At 58.0% G+C, this 19,608-nt stretch overlaps 2 protein-coding genes and 1 long non-coding RNA gene across 4 annotated transcripts; 1 reads left to right on the forward strand and 2 right to left on the reverse strand.

The window, feature by feature from the left end:
* Nucleotides 1-488: 488 nt before the first annotated feature.
* Nucleotides 489-3,361, reverse strand: LOC132017797 (glutathione S-transferase P-like). 2 transcript variants are annotated; one of them, XM_059399857.1, is made up of 7 exons: nt 3,260-3,332; nt 3,075-3,110; nt 2,510-2,616; nt 2,335-2,422; nt 1,102-1,205; nt 894-1,001; nt 489-739 (listed from the first exon to the last, which is right to left on the reverse strand). In XM_059399857.1, coding segments are annotated over exons 1-7 (633 nt in total). In that variant the 5' UTR covers nt 3,261-3,332; the 3' UTR covers nt 489-550. The 2 variants fall into 2 exon arrangements, with proteins under 2 accessions (XP_059255840.1, XP_059255848.1); XM_059399865.1 differs by lacking the exon at nt 3,075-3,110 and having other exon boundaries at nt 3,260-3,361.
* A 5,808-nt stretch (nt 3,362-9,169) lies between these two features.
* Nucleotides 9,170-14,217, forward strand: CABP2 (calcium binding protein 2). The gene is made up of 6 exons (XM_059382255.1): nt 9,170-9,334; nt 11,615-11,645; nt 12,418-12,552; nt 13,045-13,154; nt 13,277-13,424; nt 14,017-14,217. Exons 1-6 carry the CDS (start codon nt 9,170-9,172, stop codon nt 14,040-14,042), a joined length of 615 nt encoding a protein of 204 aa, XP_059238238.1. The 3' UTR covers nt 14,043-14,217.
* A 2,783-nt stretch (nt 14,218-17,000) lies between these two features.
* Nucleotides 17,001-18,745, reverse strand: LOC132018002 (uncharacterized). Its single transcript, XR_009404437.1, has 2 exons — nt 18,662-18,745; nt 17,001-18,573 (listed from the first exon to the last, which is right to left on the reverse strand). It is a non-coding gene; the product is annotated as an uncharacterized LOC132018002 (long non-coding RNA).
* Nucleotides 18,746-19,608: the final 863 nt, after the last annotated feature.

Below are 19,608 nucleotides of genomic sequence, written 5' to 3' on the forward strand. Positions count from 1 at the left end.
CCCAAAGAGCCGGGCCACCAGAAGGTCTAGGCTTGCCTTCAGCCACATGCCCGCTGGGCCCTGCCGGCCACCCCACACCAATCTGGGGGTGACCCCGGCTGCCACCCAAGAAATGAGCCACACTGACGCTCCTGCAAACCCTCCAAGGGTATGTGTTACTTCCCAGGGTCCACGTGGGCAACCACGCTGTGGCACTCTCGGATGGCAGTGACTGCCACACTCACGGCCGCTCTTCTCTCAGACCGACGGGCTTCCCTGGGTGGCTGCCGTCATGCGTGGTCCCAGCGAGGGCACCTCCCTCCTGCAGACCGCTGGGGTGCCTCCTTAAGGCTCAGAGTCTCATCTTCCTGTCTGGACCTGGAACTACTCTGTGTAATTCTGTTCCAGGGCCCAGATGCCCAACCTGACCCTCATCCTCCTGAGGCAGCCTGGGAAGGCGTACGGGGTCCCCTGCGCCCTCCAGCCCCTCAGGGACCACAGCACAGCTCTCCTCTCTCGGTGTTTATTGGTTCTAAAGGGCATCCATTCTCCCAGGGCAGGCTGAGCAGGCTCATGTCTTCTGGGCTCCGTGGACAGGGCGGTTCACATGCTCGGGGGAGGCCAGGAAGGCCTTGAGCTTGGGCCGGGCACTGAGGCGTGCCACATAGGCCAAGAGCAGGGGGTGGGAGTCCAGGCAGCCGGGGGCCAGGACCTGGTGATTCAGCAACAGGTCCAGCAGATTGTAGTCGGCGAAGGAGATCTGCGGGGCCAAGATCAGAAGAGAGCTGGAGCAGGGTCAGAAGAGGCAGGGCTGCAGGGAGCCAGGACCCTGGTGGCTCGCCATGGCTCTCCTCTGGGCCTCAGTGTGCTCTTCTGAGAAATGGGCTCTGCCACGGGCCGGACCCAGCACTCACCTGGTCGCCCACAATGAAGGCCTGGCCCCCCTGGTTCTGGACCAGCAGGGTCTCAAAAGGCTTCAGGCGCTCCGGCAGCTCCTGAAAATACTTGGCCTTGCCCTCCTCCTGCAAAGGGCAGTGATCCAGTGGCAGCTCCCAGCATGCCTGGCCAGGGTGAGTTCCCGGCCCCGGCCCCGGCCCAGAGCACCAGCCCGGCCCTGCTTACGTAGTTGTGGTGGATGAGCCGGCCACAGTGCCTGCGGACGTCCTCCACACCGTCGTTCACCATGTCCACCAGCGCCGCCTCCTGCTGGTCTTTGCCGTACAGCCCTGGGGCAGCAGCCGGGCAGTGGGTCAGGCTCCGTCCAGGCCGGAACTCCGCTGCTCCCCTCTCCCCCAAACGCCCACAGGTCTCAGGCTGGGGCACCCGGGTCCCCCGATTGGGAGGGGCCGCTCTGCCCAGCTCTGCTGCTCCCAACTCCGAAAGCTCAAGAGGAGGGGTGTGCTGCGGGGCCTCAGTCCATTGGGCAACCGACTCTTGATTTCAGCTTGGGCTGTGATCTGGGGGTCCTGGGATTGGGCCCTGCATCAGTGTGGGGTCTGTTTGGCCCGCCCCTCCCTCTCTGCCCCCGATTACTTTCTCAAATAAATAAATAAAAGCTTTAAAAAAAGGCCCAAGGGGACATGCCCAGCTGAGGACCATGTCCCTTCTTGGTCACATCCCAAGTCTTATCCCGAGACTCAGGAATTTCTTGACCAAATGGCCCCAAGGCCCCTCCCCCAGATCCGTCCCTCCACCCCCACCCCTGCAAGGGTGAATGAAGCCTCCCTTCTTCCCTGGGCCCGAGAGCAGCTGCTTGGGGAGCCCGGACGGAACTGGGCCGAGGGCACTAGTGGGGCTGTGTGCAGTGCTGAGCAGCGTCATAGGGGCAAGCGGAAGCGGCAGGCCACAGCCGGAGGCCTTCCTCCTCCCACCCTGGGCCCTGCAGAAGTCAAGGCAGGCTTGGCCTGGGGGCCACCACGACTCCTCTGTCCCATTCCCTGATTGCCACATCCCACTGGGACCCAGGGCTTGCCAAAAAAGAGGCAGCTCTTGCGGCCAGGTTCCTACCACCATTGTAAGGAGGCCAGAGGCTGGCTCACTGAGCACGGATTTTCTAGATTCAAGAGAGACCAAAACAGGGGAACATGGGCGGGAGGTCCACTGTGAAGCCTGCAGCGGCCTGTTGCCTAGACCGCACACTGCGGGGCCACAGCCTCCTCTGATTTGTCTTCCAGGAAATGGGCACACGCAACGCATCTGGCACCATCTGGCTGGCAGAGCCCTCACGACCTGCCCTTCCTTTCCTTGGGATCATCTGGCCTGTCCTCCGGACGAGCGGAACTCTGGTACTCAGGACCTCCGAGGGGGACCCATCGGATACTCTGCAGGTTGCGCGGCCCGCAACTCTGAACTCACCAAAGGTGCGGCCCAGGTGTCGCAGGATGGCATTGGACTGGTACAGGGTGAGGTCTCCGTCCTGGAACTTAGGGAGCTGCCCATACAGCTGGGGGGAGGGGCACAGCGCTGTCAGCCATGCTGAGCTTGGCTGCCCCCAACGGCCCAGCCCCGGCCCCCTCCGGGGGTCACTCACACAGGAGGCCTTGAGCGGGCCCTGCAGCCAGGTCTCCTTGGTCACCACCTCCTCCTTCCAGCTCTGGCCCTGGTCCGCCAGCAGCATGCGCATGGCCTCGCAGCGGCCTGGGGGCGAGGGGAGAACGGGGTGGTGGGACACGTGCAGGGACCCCAGCCTCCCAGCGCCCTGGGGAGGGGGGTCCAGAGTGTGGGGACGGGACAGAAACTCTAGCTTCTGAGCCTCCTGAGGAGATAAACCATGGGGAAGCAGTGGCGACCACGGCCCCAGTGCCGTCCTGGAGAGGGAGACAGGGGCGGAGACCCCAACCCATGGTGCCCCAGGATGGGAACAGAGGCAGAGGGACAGTGCAGCCAGGCCGGGCACCAAGAGGATGGCACCTCGGGAAAGCCGGACCTGGCCCCGCCCCCGCCGCCCAGGCTCCGCCCCCGCCCCACCGACCCCGCCCCACGGCCCGGGACTCCTGGTCCTGTCTTGGGCCTCGGCTGGACCCCAGGGAGCAGCCTGAGCAGGTGGCCTGGCTCCACCCGTGCCCGTCGCCCTCCTGAAGGAGCAGGGGCCGCACCTCGGGTGGGGAAGTAGACGATGGTGTAGGGTGGCACTAGGAGAGACGGACAGGGCGTGAAACAGGCCCCTCACGGAGCTGCACCGAGAGGGGGTGGCTCAGCCAGGGTCCCCCCCCCACCCCCACCCTTACCCCCACCCCCACTCCCCATCCCCCACCCCAGGCCTGGTCCAGACCCTACTCACTAGCTAGCGGGGGAGTGGAAAAGCAAGCAGCAGGAAGTGGCGACGAGCCCGGTGACCTTATATTTATGGTCTGTTCCCCAACCCCCCTCCCTTCTCGCCCCACCCAGGAATGCGCCGAGTCACCGAGCGGAGCCTGGCCCTGGGCAAGGCTGGGTGTGGCGGGGGCAGGGCCGGACGGCCTCACCCGCACCTGCGTGCCGCTGTGTAACCTGCCTGAAGGGCACTGACGTCAGCATCGCACAGCCACCACCAGCATCCGGGCCACGCCCAAACCCGCAGGCTCAGGGCCCACGGAGGGCTAGGTCCGGGTCCCCAGCACCGGCACACAGTAGGTGCTCATTAAGTGCTTCTGGCACGAATGAATGCAATTTCGATAGGCATATCCACTTTACACCTCTTCTCTCCAGAATAATAATTATGGCAAACCCTTAGGGGCCGAGGACTGTGCTGAGAACTGTATGTAGATTACCACCCTAGGACTTGGTATTGTTCTGATCCCCATTTTACAGAGGAGGAACTGAAGCACAGAGAAGTTAAGTGACTTTCTCAAGGTCACACAGCTGGGAAACAGTACTTTGACTATTCACTTTAAAAAGCTTATTAACCCTCAGTCTTTCTTCTGTAAAGCCTTGTCATCTCCAAATCATGTTTTGACTGAGTCTAAGCGCTCTTCAAATACCGACTGGACATGGGGATACGGGTGGCTGGAAAGATGGACTGAATGGGCAGGACCTCCTGAGCCTGAGGGGGTTGTGTTCTTCCAGGCAGAGCCCGGTGCCTACCTCCCTGCAGGCCAACGGATAACACCCCCAGCCCTCTTCTGGCTGCCCCTTCCTGGGTCGGGGCAGGGGTTGGGGGGTGTCTCAGTGGCTGCGGGAGTCCTCCGCAGGAACTGGAGCCTGACTGAACCAGACGTCTCTCAGCCAGGTTTTCCCATCAGAACCAGCAGGAACGAGGAAGGTATCTTCCCCTTCTAAAGCCTGGGTGGGGGAGACCCAAAACAGGCCTCATCAGGAGCATCGCTCAACCTCCTTTGAGTCCACAGCTGCCTGGGGCCGGGAGGGGTGGGGGAGGTGGTGCCAGGGCTGGGTTCTATCCCTGACTCACAGCTGGAGGAACATCTGCCCGGCACTTAGCAGCTTACAAAGAGCTTTCACATAAATTGTCTCATTTCATCTCCAACACGTCCTGAGAGGGAGGGAGTCTTGTTCCCATTATACTGACGAGGACACCAAGGTTCACAGAGGTTCATTCACCTGCTTGGCCTGGAACATTCATTGCCTCCCTTCGTGCACAAGCATCTAAGGCCTGGGAGACCCCTTCCTGCCTGGAGGGCCTGCCTCCTACCGGCTCACCCCTCCAGCGATTGTGCTCAAGTGCCCGGGGCCAGCTGCCCCCTGCTCAGCAGGGCACTGTTCGATGGCGTTCTGGGGTCTGCATTTACCCACAGTCCTCTGGCTCCCCAGGCAAAGCCCGTGGACTCTCTGGCCACCCCGGGGGCCTCCTCCTCTGGGATCCGTTTACCCACAGTCCTCTGGCTCCCCAGGCAAAGCCCGTGGACTCTCTGGCCACCCCGGGGGCCTCCTCCTCTGGGATCCAGCAGCACAGTTTTTCCAGCCCCGGGGGCCAGGAACTTCCCTGTGTCCATCCCCAACCTTGCGTCTACGTGTATCTCAGCACCGGTCTCTGGCGGTTTTTTAAAATATAAGCAAACCACTCTGTTTTTCCTCGGATTTCAGCCTTATAAAGGGTACACTCGGCAGCTTTAATGCATTGTGCTGTGCAGCCTTCACCACTACACAGTCCCAGCACCTTTTCATCCCCCCCCAAAACACCTGAACCCATGGGCAGTCCTGCTCTCATCCCCACTCATCTATTTTGTTGCTGTGGATTTGCCATGCCGGGTATTGCATATAGCCGGAAGCATACATTCTGTGGCATTTAGGGTCTGGCTGCTTTCACGTGGCAGAATGTCTTTGAGGTTTATGCATGTCTTAGGGTGTAACTGGGGTGCCTGGGTGGCTCAGTTGGTTGAGCCTCTGCCTTTGGCTCAGGTCACGATCTCAGAGTCCTGGGATCGAGCTCCAAGTCTAACTCTCTGCTTGGTGGGGAGGCTGCTTCTCTCTGTCCGTGTTCTGACTCTCTCAAATAAATAAATACAATCTTTAAAACAAAACAGTGCATCATTCCTGTCTCCCGCGGAGGAGTATGTCGTGACACGGGCACGCACATCTTGTCCACCCGTTCCCACACCGACGGACATCTGGGCTGTTTCACTTTGGGGCTTGTGTGAATCAGGCTGCTGTGAACACTTGTGTGCAAATTTTTGCATGAACTTAATGCTTTCAACTCCCTTGGGTACGTCCCCAGGGGTGGACCGGCTGGGTCACACGGTAGCTCATTTTGAGGAAATGCCAAACTCTTTCCCAGAGTGGGTTTCAAAAACCCGCCAGCAGCCTGTGAAGGCCCTCGCTTCTCCAAGTCTTCACCGACACTGCTACTGTCTGTCCTTTTCACTTTCCTTATCCTGGTGCGTGTGGAGTGGCGTCTCCACGCGGTTCTATGCGCCAAGGCTGGGGTGACTTGTGCGGAACAGGGAAGGGAGGGAGCCATTGTCTTTTGTCATCAGAATCATATCTCAGGGACACCTGGCTGGCTCAGTCGGTGGAGTACCGGAGTCTTGATCTCAGTGTTGTGAGTTCAAGCCCCACGTTGGGCGTGGAGCCTACTTAAATATTAATATTAATATCAATAGGAATTTTTTAAAGATTTTATTTATTTATTTGACACACAGAGATTACAAGTAGGCAGAGAGGCAGGCAGAGAGAGAGGGGGAAGCAGGCTCCCAACTGAGCAGAGAGCCCCACACGGGGCTCGAACCCAGGACCCAGAGATCATGACCCGAGCCGAAGGCAGAGGCTTTAACCCACTGAGCCACACAGGCGCCCCAATAATAATTTTTTAAAAAGAAGAAGGATCACCGCTCAGAGCGGAGGAGATAGACACAAGGCTTCATTCACACTCTGGTTAGTCTCTATCAGGCTATGAGTGGGCTAGGCTTCATGGCAAACACCAGAATAGGAAAGATAACGGTCTCCACTCTAATTGACTCTTCCAATGAAGAATATCAAGTCTTCCTCAGCAGTCTGTTCACCGGCCATCTATCCATCTCCATCCTTCTCTGTCTGTCCATCTGTCTCTCCCTCTATCTAGTCATCCGCCCATCCAACAACCACACATTTGGCCAGCAGCCCATCAGCACACCTACCGATTTGTCCACCCAGCCATGCAGCTACCCATTTCCCCACCCAGTCATCCTCCGCCTGTGCATGCAGCCGTGCATCACCCAACCTTCCATCAGTGCAATCATCTACCCACCCATCTACCAACTATTTCACTACTAGCCTATCAAATCATCTACCCAGCCTTCCATCCAGTCAGCTACCGATCCGTCCATCCGTCCGTCCGTCCATCCATCCATCTCTCTGTCAACCTACCTGTGTGGACATCCTACACACTGGAGCCGGAGCTCCAGCTTGGCTATGGTGGGCTGGGCATCGAAGCAAATACCGCAGAATGTTGTTCACTGAACACAAGTGAGGAAGGATCTCCAAGCCAGGCTTTCTCCACCTAGATACAAAGGCTGAAAACACTTTTATCCACTCTACCCTGACCACTTATCGCCCCCACTACTTTGGCTTATGCTTTGGGACACACGTTTCTCCCACTTCCCACCTTCTTAGATGGTCCTTTGGACATAGGATCATTTGTCACACGTGGAATCCACCATTTTTCTGAGCCCTTCTTATGTGCCAGGAAACTTCTAGGTTCTTCACTTAATTTTCACAAAGGTACCAGGAGGCCTCGGTCAACATCCATTTTCCAGATAAGGAAACTGAGGCTCAGAGAGGGGAACTAATTTGCTGAGGGCCACATAGTGAGCACAGAGGGAAACCCTGGCCTATAGACCTTCTAGAAGACCTTGCAGAAAATGCTAGAATTCCTGTGTCTGAAGGATTTTGCAGTGCTGCCTGGGATGTACTGCCCTTCTGGACTCCAGGAAGAGGCAAGACCCCAAGGGCAGAGGGTGACGGTTGCAGGCTGTGGAAGGCTGAACCTTCTAGGGGTCAAGTTGAGCGTCACAAGGAGCCCTTCCCACCCTTTACCACCTGGCCGACGTCTGCTCACCTCTGAACCCTGACCTTTCCTCAGATCCCCTGCCCTGCTCAGGGCTGTGTGCGGACTGTTCCCTCCTCTGCCCGCTGGCCACCCTTCCCTCTGGGTGGTCACTCCCACCATCCTTCCGGTCTTGGCTCCCACGCCATGTCCTCAGGGCCCCCAGTCACAGCAAGGTCGCCTTCTCCTCTCAAGAGCCTGTCCCATCGTCATCCTGGGCTTGCTGAATGCGCATCTGCCCCCAGCTGGAAGGTTCCAGGAGGCAGGGACTGGTTCCTAACACCCAGGAAGGCGATGTAGGTACTCCTCGACGCTTGCTGAAGACGCAGCCCCTCTGAAATTTTCTCCGGCCTCTTGCCACCCATACTCTCTCCAGGAGCTACTGACCTCTGCCACCCTCCTGGGGGGCCTCTCCCTAACATACTCTGCTGGATGCAGGGGCCTGGAACATTCCACATTCACAGTTGATCCCTGCCAGGGTCCCGGCGCTCACCCAGGGCTGAGCACGGGTCAAACCCTAAAAGGCTGCCCCATCCTCTCTTCTCCACAAAGCCCCCGTCGCCTGGAGTGCTCCCACGCACCTGGGGACTGTCTGTGGCCTTTTTCTGAGTTCGATGTGCCTGAAAGCAGGACTCTCAGGACAGACCCAGTCTATACAGGCCTTGAGGCTCGGTCCCAACTGGCCTCAGATGTCTGCAAAAGGAACACATGAATGGGTGGCCGCTTGTGTGGCTGAGGGAGGCCAGAGCCACCAGCTCGGGTGGCAGGTGTCTGGCGGGATCTGTTTCCCTCGGACAAAGGCTGGTGCGGGGGGCAGGTGAATAAATCATGAGGGGCCTGGAGCAGGGCGGGGGCAGGACAACTGACCTCATTGTGGGAGGTGAAGACCAGGCTGCTGGGCAGTAAGAGGGCTGGGGACACAACAAGGGGGCACGAGAGGCCGGGGGGGTACCTGGCCCACCCCCCACATTTCTCCCTGAAGGAGGTTGGAGGTCAGCAGAAGGTAGGTGGGAGATGCTGGCGGGAGGCGAGGAGGTGGGGGAGTCCAGAGCTACCCTGGGGCTCTGCGTGGGAAGAAGGGGGTATGTCTGGGGGCAGGTGCAGGTTGGGGGGGGGCTGTCTTTCCAGAATCTGGGAGTCATCCGGGAGGGGGTGTTGGTGGGGAGAATGGAAAGAGCAGGGGTGGACAGACAGAAAGATGGACAGACCAGTGTGAGAGAGATTTTTATGCCACGGAGGGAATGACAGGTGGGCAAGGTGGTCAGAGAGACCCGCAGACACAGCTGGACAGATGTCAGCAGGGGGAGGCAAGGGGTTGCAAGTGGGATAGCCGGAGAGAGCCAGACGCCAAGCTGAGGGGGCCGAGAGGGGCCGGGAGTGAGAAAACAGCGGGGAAGGCAGTGTGGGGGTGCAGAGACCAGGAGTCGAAGAGGCCAGGTGGCCGGGGGTCTGCAAAGGTGACGCGGGGGCGGGACCCAGGGCTCAGTCTGTGGCCAGCGTGGGGCTGCAGGCTACTGGGTTGGGGGGGGCGGGGATGGGGGGGGGGGGCTGTGTAAGCAGCATGGGGAGCTAGAAGGGCTGTGGGATGGGGGCCCTGGGCCTGTGGAGAGAGGAACCGGGGAAATGAGTAGCAGGGACCCTGGGGGGACCCCACCCACAGCTGCCCACTGAGCCACCCTCCCACAGGCACGGGGCAACCAGAGTGCGACCAGGAGGTACCACGCGCTCGTCTCCATGGCCCTTCCCCAGGGCCAGGCAGATGGCTGTCTCCCCGCGGGGGACCCCAGCCCCTCTGAGGGCACCCCAGGGCCCAGCCAGGCTCCCGCCAGTCCAGCAGCCACCAGGAGGCGGGCACTCCTCAGGGAGCTGGAGGCCCAGGTGCAGGCAGCCTATGGGCAGGTAAAGGGGACAGGGCTGTGGGGCATGTCTCCAACTGAGGGCACCCTGAGGGAACAGCAGGACCCCACACCCCATCAGACAGACCCAGGGCAGAACTCGGGGAGGAGACCCCGGACATGCCTTTTGACAGAGGGCTCAGTGAGTCTGTCAGCTGCCCAGGAGGCTGGTGTCTCTCCCCACCTCTGCCCTCACTGAGCCCTGCATCCAGTCTGTGGCCCCCAGGGCTGGCCCCTTTCCACCCTTCCCCTGAGCACAAGGGCCAGGGCACTGGTGCAGGCAGGGGTGCGGAGGGAGGGACACTGGCCAGAGGCTCCAAGGTGAGAGCCACGGTCCTGGCAGGGAGAGGCAGCAGCGTCCTGGCCCCGGGCAAGATTGCCTCCTCTCAGGACAGGGAGTAGCGGGGAGGGTCTGCCAAGTTCTAAGCACCATTCTGGGGCAAGAGGTGTCCCAGCCCTCCCCAGCACACCAAGCACCTGGTTTCTTCCTCCCAGGTCCAGAGCTGCTTCTGAAGGCATTAAATCTCTCCCAACTGGGGGAGCTCAGGGGTAGGGTCTGGAGGCGAAAGCGCTAGAGGGGGTTTCTGGAAGACCCTCCGGAGTGAGCACAGGGAAGCTGTGCCTTCCAGGGGGCCTTGGGTCCTGAGTGGCCCCCCTCACCAGCAGAGATGCTCAGAGATAATCCTGGATTAGGACCCAAGCCCCCGTGCCCAGGGCTCCCCGCCTGCCCACCCGCTCCCAATCTTCCCCACAAAACCCTAGGAAAATCCCCTGCAGTGTTCCCAGACTCTCACTGGGAGCAGCTGGGGGCTGGCAGGAGCCCACAGCACCCGCTGAGGCCCGGGCCTGGGCTGCCCCCAGGACTCCAGGCCTGGCATGGTTCAGGAGGCCATGGGAAACTGTGCCAAGCGGCCTCGACACCGGGGGCCTAAGGTAGGACGGCTAAGGGGGAGAAGCCAAGGCCAGGAGCCTGGGCTATAGCCTGGGAGGGTCAGGTGAGGTGGGCAGAGCCCGGAGGGCTGGGGTTAGAGAGAGACCATGGCAGGGGGATGGAGGGGTTGGTTCCCACGGCCCTGGGCCAATCAAGATTTTCCCTGGGAAGGCCCCAGACTCTAGCCCCTCCCATGGACCAGTGGGCCTTCCCCGCCAACCTCATGCGGGCCCCCCAGCCGCCCACCCAGCCGCCTGTGCCTGCTGCTGTCCCTGCTCTCCGCTGGTCAGAGATGGGAGACGCAGCCTTTGAGCTCAAGGTCCCATTCTGCCACTGGCTTTCTAAGTGACCTTAGCCCGGTCCCTTCCTTTTCGGGGGGACCTCGGGTAGCCCAACTGAACAGTAAGGGCACGGACCCTTCCAGCCTAGAGCGTTGATGGGTGAGAGCCCTCACTGTCCTGTACTGGGCTCCGGAGATGGGAGAGGCTGGTCCATGAGAGCGGAGGGGCCGCTCCCCCAGCTCACAGCTGGCTTTGCTGCAGGACCACTGGCAGCGGCCCAGCTCCCCCCCAGGGGGCTCCCGCTGCGGCCCCAGCCCCAACCCTGAGGAGCAGGGGGGCCCAGGGCCGGGTATCCAGGGCTACTCGGTTCTCAACAGCCTGGTGGGGCCCGCCTGCGTCTTCCTGCGGCCCAGCATCGCCGCCACCCAGCTCGTATGTACGGCCGCCCCTGTCTATGCCTCCTCTCTGCCTCTCCTTGAATAACGGGAAGAGGATGGAGTGGGGTCTTTGGAGCAAAGGCACCCAGATCCAGGGGGTGGGGCAAGGAAAAGTGGAGACACAGAAACAAGATCAAACAGGGGGGAAGACCCAGGGAGACATGCCAGGAAAGAGAGACGGGAGGACAGAGAGAGACCCAGAGAGCCCCAGAGACAGCCACCAAGGGGGTGGGCAGGGAGGCAGCTGGGCATTCAGGAGAGGAACAGAGAGAGAACAAGAGACATACAGCGACACTGAGGTCCCCGAGGCCAAGTCAGAGGTTCTGCCCGACTCCAGATCCACTTCCGGCACCTGGCGCACCCTACAAGATGGTGGGGGCAGGAGGTGGTCCCCAGGAAAGATCTGGGCAGGGGGCAGGGAAGGGGGTGGCCCAAGACATCCAGGTCAGTCAGCAGAAATGGGTAGGAGCAGTTCTGAGCAGTGTCAGACAGACACAGGTCCTGCCCGTCCCGTTGGGGGTGCCGAGTGGGGGTCCCCAAAGAACAAGAGGAAGGGGTGCGGGTGCCTGGGTGGTCCAGGGAATTCTTAACCTCTCTGTGCAAACCGCCCTCCCCACCCCCCCGCCCTGCCCCAGGACCGGGAGCTGCGGCCAGAGGAGATTGAAGGTAAAGGGTTCTGGAAAAGACTGGAGTGTCCAGAAGGGTGGGCATAGGCGAGTCTCAGCTGGTCTCTAGGAGGAACTAGGGGCGAGGAGGTGGCTGCGGGAGATCGAAGAGATGGGGACCAGACTGAACGGAGAGGGGCTGACAGAGCCCAAAGCTGCCTGTTCCCGGATCTCAGCTGCCAGGCGGGTCAAGGGCCCTTTTTATATTTGTTCGTTCAGCAAATACCTCCTGGGCGCCCACCATGTGCTCAGCCCTGTGTGGGGAGCACTGGGGAAGGGGCGAACTGGACAGAGGCAGCCCATGTCCTCCGGGGACAGATGTCGATAAGTCAACTATGAGTACAAATGGTGCTAAGTGATCTCAAGAAAATGAACAAATGGGCTGGAGGGGACTCGATGTAGAGGGAAGACTTCCTTGAGTAGGTGACGTAAGGACCAGAAGAGGGTAGAAGGTTCCAGAACATGAACTCCGTGAGGTCAAGGATTGTTTCCTTTTCTTTCCCTCCCCTCTCTCTCCTTCCCTCCCCCGCTCTCTCCTTCCCTCCCTGCCTTCCTTCCTGCCATATCCCAACACCTAGAGCAGAGCTTGGCCCATAGTAGATGCTCCTTAAATATTTGACTTAAATAACATAACATGAGCCAAGACACTGCAATGGCAGAGGAACTGACGTTTACAAGGAGGAAGTGATTAGACCAAAGGAAGAAGGGTGTGCTGGTCCAGGCTGGGGTTCCGGGGGACGTGTGGGGGGTGCTGACCCCGCCCTGCCCGGCAGAGCTGCAAGTGGCCTTCCAGGAGTTTGACCGAGACCGGGACGGCTACATCGGCTACCGGGAGCTGGGCGCCTGCATGAGGACGCTGGGCTACATGCCCACCGAGATGGAGCTCATCGAGATTTCACAGCAAATCAGTATGTGCCGCAGACGCGCCCCACCCACCCCCAGTTCTCCAGAGGCTATGGCCATGGCCATGGCTTGAGCGGCTGAGCAGCCGGGGGAACGTGCCCACACAGGTCGCCCCCAGGTGGTGCCTGCTCCTTCCCAAGGCACTCTCTCTGCCTCTGAAGAATCTCCCCACTCCCGGCAAGATGAGCAGGGCAAGGACGATTATTCCCATTTTTGAGATGAGGAAACTGAGGCTTTGGAAGCTTAAGTGACTTAGCTAAGGTCCCAGAGCCAGGTCATTGGAGTGAGGACTTAAACCCAGTCAAAAGTAGGAAAAAGTAGGAAAAGCCACCAGAAAACACAGATGACCCAGCCTGCCCTCCCCCCCCCCATCACCACGAGAGGGAAGGGCCCACTTACTGGGGCAGTGGACAGGGACAGAGGCTAGGGAGGCGAGCAGGGGAGGGGCTGGGCAGGGGTCCCTGATGGCTGGGGTCTCCGATGGGCATGGCCCCCAGGTGGCGGAAAGGTGGACTTTGAAGACTTTGTGGAGCTGATGGGCCCCAAGCTGCTGGCAGAGACAGCCGACATGATCGGGGTCAGGGAGCTACGGGACGCTTTTCGGGAGGTGCGACCACTGGGGCTGAAGGGCAGTGGTGGGGTTGGGGGGCTGTGGGTCTGCTGCGAGTGAAGGCCAAGTGAATGAATGATTCGGTCGGGGACTCAACGCCACAACCAATGCCATCACAGTTTGACACCAACGGGGACGGCTGCATCAGCTTGGCTGAGCTGCGGGCAGCCCTCAAGGCCCTGCTGGGGGAGCGCCTCAGCCAGCGGGAGGTGGACGAGATCCTCCACGACATTGACCTCAATGGGGACGGCCTGGTGGACTTCGAAGGTACCACCCACCGCCCCCCGCGCTTAGTGCCACGCACTCTGGGAGGTTTCTAACAGACAAGGAAAGGATAAAAAGAACATTGTCACTGCGTGCCAGACCCTGGGCTGAGCAACCTATGTCCTCTCCCCATGAGCAGGACAACAAAGTCAATTCTTAGGAAAGTGTGAGTGCTTAGTGAAAGTTGTGGATGGAACCAAGATGTGGAGCCAGGCAGGCTGACCAGAACCCAGCTCTCCCTCTATGCTGGATTCCCACAGGGCAAAAACAAGGGTTAGACACTAACAGGAAGCCAAGGAAAATTAGCATGTAGAAATTCTCCATAGTAGGCCCCAAAGTTGTTCCTGAGCTTCCTAGCAGCCAAAGCAAAGAGGAAAATGGGTTTAGTTTCAAGGGTTTTGTCTTTTCTGTTTTTTGTTTTCCCCATAAAACAAAGCCCCTCTTCTTAGCCCAAAGGCCTACTCCCTACCAGATCCAGAAGACTCCCTTGCAGACCCTGCCCTGGACCGCACTCCCTCCCACTTCAAAGCCAGTATATTCTCACAGCTATTGGGCTCCCAAGAACAGACCTGCAACCTTGGCTTTGTCCCGGCAGAGTTTGTGCGAATGATGTCTCGCTGAGCCATCTGGGCAGAGAAGCTGGAGGCAGCAGACAGGAACTTGGGACCACAGCCGGGAAGCCCACAGCCTCCAAATGGCCCTCCTCCGCTCCTTCTTCCTCCTGCCTGTGTGTCCTCATCCATCAAGACCCCATGCCCGTCCCTGTCTAACAATAAAGTATTTTGGGGCCTGGGGAGATGGCTTTTACCTCTCACTGGTATATCCTGCAGGACCTGGTCTTTGGTCCCCAGAAGTTAAGTCCTGGGCTGGGAGGCCCCTCGACTATGAACTCCGCCGTGGGCGGGGGCCCCTTCTGGATCCTAGGCCCATCAGAGAGCAAGTGTCAGGAGAAGTCCCTAGAGGAGGAAGCGCCCCCTGCTTCTCCCCGACTGGGGTGCATTGGGCCCCTCCTCCTGTAAAAAGGCCCAGGGTTACACATGTCCTAGCGCGTGCGGCCAGATTTTTCTTCCCCAAATGTGACTTGCGTTGTGTCACACTTCTGCTCTGGAACTGGCCACAACCCACCACGCCCATGGTCCCCAGGTTAATCCAGCTCCTGCTCCCAGCACCAGAAGGCTCTGGGAGGATGAGGGCTCCCATGGAGTCACACGGATTAGGACGATGCAGAGGTGGGACTTAAATCCTGGCTCCAGGGCCAGCAGGACAGGGTGGCTCCGGGTCAGGGAGGCCCCAGACCTCAGGCTCTCCTAGCTGCAGCAAACACCTGCTTGGCAGAGCGCGGCCTGACCTAGGGCTGTGCCCACCCTCTGATGCCTGACCTGGTCGAGAAGGGGTGGGAGCTTTCAGCCCCCCTGCCCAGCCTTCACCATCGCCACCGCTGCCAGCAAGGTAGCCTGGGGACTGAGGAGGCAGGCGCATGCCGGGGTCCCACCCAGCCTGGAGCCCAGCCCCGAAGTGTGAGGGTTGGCTCCAGCAGCCTCGGCACCACTCCCTCACCCGGCAGATCCCAATGAATCCTAATACTTAACTATGGGATCTCTGCTGCCGGCCCGGCAGGCCCCAGGATGAGGAGGGCATGCGCGGGCCCCACGGCATCTCTGGGAGCTGTGGTCTTCCCTCCCTGCCTCCCACCCCCCTTCGTGGGCCCGCACAGACAGCGTTGCTGCCTGAGAAGCTGTCTGTCCCCTCTGCAGGGCATGGGGGTAGTGACTGGACGTGCGTCGGAGGAAACCCAGAATCCTTCTCAGGGTCAGCCTCCCACCGCCCCCCGGCTCCTAGGCTGGCAGGCTCTATGGTTGGGAGTGGCGGGGCGGGAGGGGACGATGGGATGGTCCTCCTTGGCTGCCGCATTATCTGTCAGCACCAAAAGCATCCTCCTACCCCAGAATGGCCCAGAAGATCCCAACGAGGTAACTGCTGGAGCCGGGACCAGGGCCGGGAGGGAAGAGTGAGGAGGCAGAGACTGTGCTGAGTTAAGAGCCCCTTGTCCATTTCAGGGGGGCACCTGTCGCCCAACACCAGCAACCCTTGCCAGGTGGAGCACGCTGGAACTCGGAGACCCTCGGATTTTCCCAGAGAAGCTAGAAAGTCAGATATATGCTAAGTCCCCTTCAAATAGTTTGACAACTGCCGACAGCATTTAATGAGGTGTATAAACCCTAAGTGCACATGAGTTTCACACATGTATGCGCCCACATAGCCAACACCCACATCATGATACGCCATCCACTTATTTTATTAGAACAGTTGTAGGCTTACAGAATTATCTTGAAGATAGTACAGAGAGGTCCTGTTCACCCTCCACCTCGGCCAGCTTCTCCTGTGTTAGTCAAAGATTCCCCAGAGAAACAGAACCAATAGGAGATACCTCTGTGTGTGTGTGTGTGTGTGTGTGTAAAAGTGTGTGGTGTGTACTGGGTATAAAGATATTTATAGCAAGGCATTGGTTCAGGTGACGATGGGTGCTGAGCTGTCCCAAGATTTGCAATCGGCAAGCTGGAGACCCAGGAGAACTTGGGGGTTCGGTTCCGGTCTGAGCCCGACAGCCTGAGAACCAGGAGGGTGGATGGTGTAGGTTCTAGTCTGAGGGCAGAGGATTGATGTCCTAGCTCAACAGTTGGGCAGGAGAAGTTCCCGCTTACTCAGCCTTTTTGTTCCCTTCGGGTCTTCAACTGATTGGACAAGGCCCACCCACCATGGGAAGGGTCATCTTTACTCTGTCTGCCAATTCAACGGATGAGAATCGCACCTGGAGACACCCTCACTGACACACCCAAAATTGTGTTTGACTAAGTATCTGGGCACTCGTGACCGAGACAAGCTGACACTTAAAATTAAGCATCACACACTATTAATCTCTCATATTAGAATGGTACATTTGTCAGTTTATGAGCTAACACTGACACTCTGTTATTAACTAAAGTCTGTATTTCATGCAGATATCATCATTTTTCCCCTGATTATCCTTTTGCTGTTCCAGAATACCCTCCAGGACACCACATTGCATGAGGCATCGTGTCTCCTCAGACTCCTCTTGGCTGTGATAGTTTCTTAAACTTCCCTTGTTTTCTTACGATCTTGGCAGTTTCAAGAACAACTGCTCAGGTATTTTATAGAACATCCCTAAGTTGGAATTTGTCTGATGTTTCTCTCACGATTAGTCTAGGTTATGGGCCAGCAGGAGGAGGACCACAGAGGCGAGTGCCCTTCTCATCCCGTCAGATCAAGGGTACCTACTGTCAACATGACATCACTATTGATGTTGGCTTTGATCATCTGGCTTGAGGTAGGGTTTGTCACGTTTCTACACTATAAAATTCCTCTTTTTCTTTCTCCCATTGTGTACTACATTCTCTGGAAGAAAGTCACTATGTACAGCCCACACTGAAGGGGTGAGGGGTTATAATCCACTTTATCAAGGGCTGAGTATGAACATAAACTACTTGGAATTCTATACAGATTTGTCTCTTCTCCCCCTTCATTTATTTAAACACACACACACACACACACGTATATCAGTATGGTCTCATAGATATTTATTTTGCACGTTATAATCCAACACTTATCTTTAAATTTCCAAATCACTCCAGCTGTGGCCACTGGGACCCCTTTCAACTGACTCCTGTGTCCCTTTGGCATATACCCATTGTGGTGGCATTTGGGGTTTTGGAGTATGGTGGGTTCGGGGTTTTGCTTTTTTGTTTGTTTGTTTTTTAGCATTTTCCTACATTGTGGCACTATAAGATGCTTCAGGATTATCTTGTGTATTTCCTGCCCCAGTCTTAGAATTAGCCATTTCTCCAAGGAGCTCTGGTTCATTTTATTGGAGAATGCCATTAGAAACCAAGATCTGGGTGCTAGGTTGCTTCTAGGCCCTCTCAGCACAGAGGAGAGATGTATGTACACTCATCTGTGTATATACTATTTTTTAAAATATTTCTGTAGGCAACTGACTGTATCTGTGTCGAATAGGGTTCCTACTGATGTCTCCAGTTCCAACCCCTTATCATGCGGATCGTACTAGCCTCCTCCCCTTGCTTACCTGTCACTTCTCATTCCGGTGATGAGAACTCCTCCCTCCTAACTGACTTAATTTTCGATTCTGGTGGACGTGTGCTGTGGTTTCAGAGCTGCTAATGCACACGCCACAGGAAACCCCTTCACCGACGTGTACGTGCTTCCTTGCAGTTCCTCTGCGTTCACTCTCTAGTCATCCACCCTTTCCCCCACCCCGCCGTCTCATTCATGATACGGCTGGTCCTTTGGTCACATTCTGTTCCATCCTGGGATCCCCTGACCTCCTCCATCATTTCTTTAATTTTGCCTACATTAGAGTTTACCCTTTATGCCTAATGCTTAATATCGTGTATTCGCCATTACAGATTCATACAAAATAGTTCCACTGCCTTAAAAGAAAAAACATCCTGTGTCGCCCATTTAAGTCTATCGCTCACCACCCCTGGCAACCAGTAATTTGTTCACCTTATGTATACGTCTGTCTTTTCTGGAATGTCCTACGGTTGGAATCATACAACGTGTGGCTTTCTCAGACTGGCTCCTTTCACTCAGCAAAATGCCTACCTGTGTCTTTTCATGGCTAGACAGATGATTTCCTTCCCCTGCTGAATAAATGGTCCATTTTGTGGATATATCACAGTTTATTTGTTCCTTCACCAGCTGAATGCCACCTCCCCTGGGAAGACTCCTGTGATGTCACCAAGCGGGCTCCTTCCTCTAGGTTCCAATGCATCCTGTACCAGTCTCAGTCTTACCAGTAAGACAGTGTGTCTTTGCTTTCCCGAAAGTCTTCCTTGAGACTAGGAGCTCCTTGAGGACAGAATCCGTGGCCAGGTTATTTCCATATCATCAGTGCTCGGCACAAGGCGTGGGATGGAGGATGGAGTCAGAAAATATCTGCCGGGGCGCCCAGGTGGCTCAGTCAGTGAAGCTTGTCTGCCTTCAGCTCAGGTCATGATCTCAGGGTCCTGGGATCGAGCCCCGAATCAGGCTCTCTGCTCGGCAGGGAGTCTGCTTCTCCCTCTCCCTCTGCTCCTCCCTCCTGCCCGTGCTCTCGCTCGCTCTCAAATAAAATCTTAAAAAAAAGAAAGACAATGCCCGTTGGATGAATGAATGAAGGAATGAATGTACGTCCTGGGGATGAGGGAAATAAATGCACAGACCTGGGGCATGAAGGGCACACGAGGCCGGAGAAGTTTCGAGAAGTCGCCTGGGAGAAAGGGTTAGTGTTTGGAAGAGAGTCTAAGGTCTGGGGTCGTGAGGAATGAAATTTGAGGGGAGGGGCCTGGATGGAGAAATGGCCAGAAAAGAGCACAATGAAAACAGCTTCTTAGGAACTCGTTTATCCACACAACAACCCTGCGAAATAGTTATTATTAACGTCCGCATCTCGAAGACGGGGAAACGCAAGCGTACTGAGGTGGGTAACGTGCCCCAGGGGGAACCGCGGGCGGGGTGCTGTGAGACGCCAGCCATCACCCGGCGCTCTCCCCCAGGACCGCCCGGTGCAGGCCCGGCGCGCGGCGAGTATTCAGCGAAGGTGAGCTGCTCCTGCTGTCGTAGGAGGCGCGGGCTCGGCGTCTCGCGGGACAGCTTGAGGGGTCTCTGAGGTCGCCCTCGGACCCAACCCCAGCCTGGACCGAGGGACGAGGCAAATGCGAAGAGGCGCGGCGGTAGCGTCGGCGACCGACCCGTTGCCATAGGAACAAACGGAGGCTTCAGGAGGGCGCATGCGCAGACCGGAGATAGGGGTGCTGAACCGGTGAAAGGTGACGTAAAAGCGCACGGGGTGAGACGCAGGGCTCCGAACGTCAAAGCCTCGCGTCCTCCGGCACTCAGAGCTGTGGAAAGGCGCGCTCGGCGGCGGCGGCGATAGCAGGCCCAGCTGGACCGACACCAGGAGATGCGAAGCTGACGCGCAAAGCAGCGCGAGCGAAACGTGAGGGCGGCGCCTGCGCCGGGAAGAGCCCTCCGCGCGTACCGCGGCGGTCCAGACCCGGGTCCCGGCTTCCGAGGCCCCGCCTCTCGGGCCTTGGGACTAATCGGATTGAGAGCGCGCCGGCCCGGACCGCGAACTCGCCAATTGCGTAGGGCGTCACCTACCGCCCAA

The sequence above is a fragment of the Mustela nigripes genome, chromosome 1 (assembly GCF_022355385.1).
Source record: "Mustela nigripes isolate SB6536 chromosome 1, MUSNIG.SB6536, whole genome shotgun sequence".
Lineage (NCBI taxonomy): Eukaryota > Metazoa > Chordata > Mammalia > Carnivora > Mustelidae > Mustela > Mustela nigripes.

Bases quoted from the DNA above. Each gene is read 5' to 3' on its own strand.
- LOC132017797 (XM_059399857.1), bottom strand. The intron at 2,423-2,509 runs GTGAGTGACCCC...CCCTCCCCCCAG, and splicing joins GCCCGCTCAAGGCCTCCTGT to CTGTATGGGCAGCTCCCTAA. The intron at 1,206-2,334 runs GTGAGTTCAGAG...CTGCTGCCCCAG, and splicing joins ACACCTGGGCCGCACCTTTG to GGCTGTACGGCAAAGACCAG.
- CABP2 (XM_059382255.1), top strand. From the start codon at position 9,170: ATGGCCCTTCCCCAGGGCCAGGCAGATGGCTGTCTCCCCGCGGGGGAC. The intron at 11,646-12,417 runs GTAAAGGGTTCT...CCTGCCCGGCAG, and splicing joins GCGGCCAGAGGAGATTGAAG to AGCTGCAAGTGGCCTTCCAG. The intron at 13,425-14,016 runs GTACCACCCACC...TTGTCCCGGCAG, and splicing joins CGGCCTGGTGGACTTCGAAG to AGTTTGTGCGAATGATGTCT.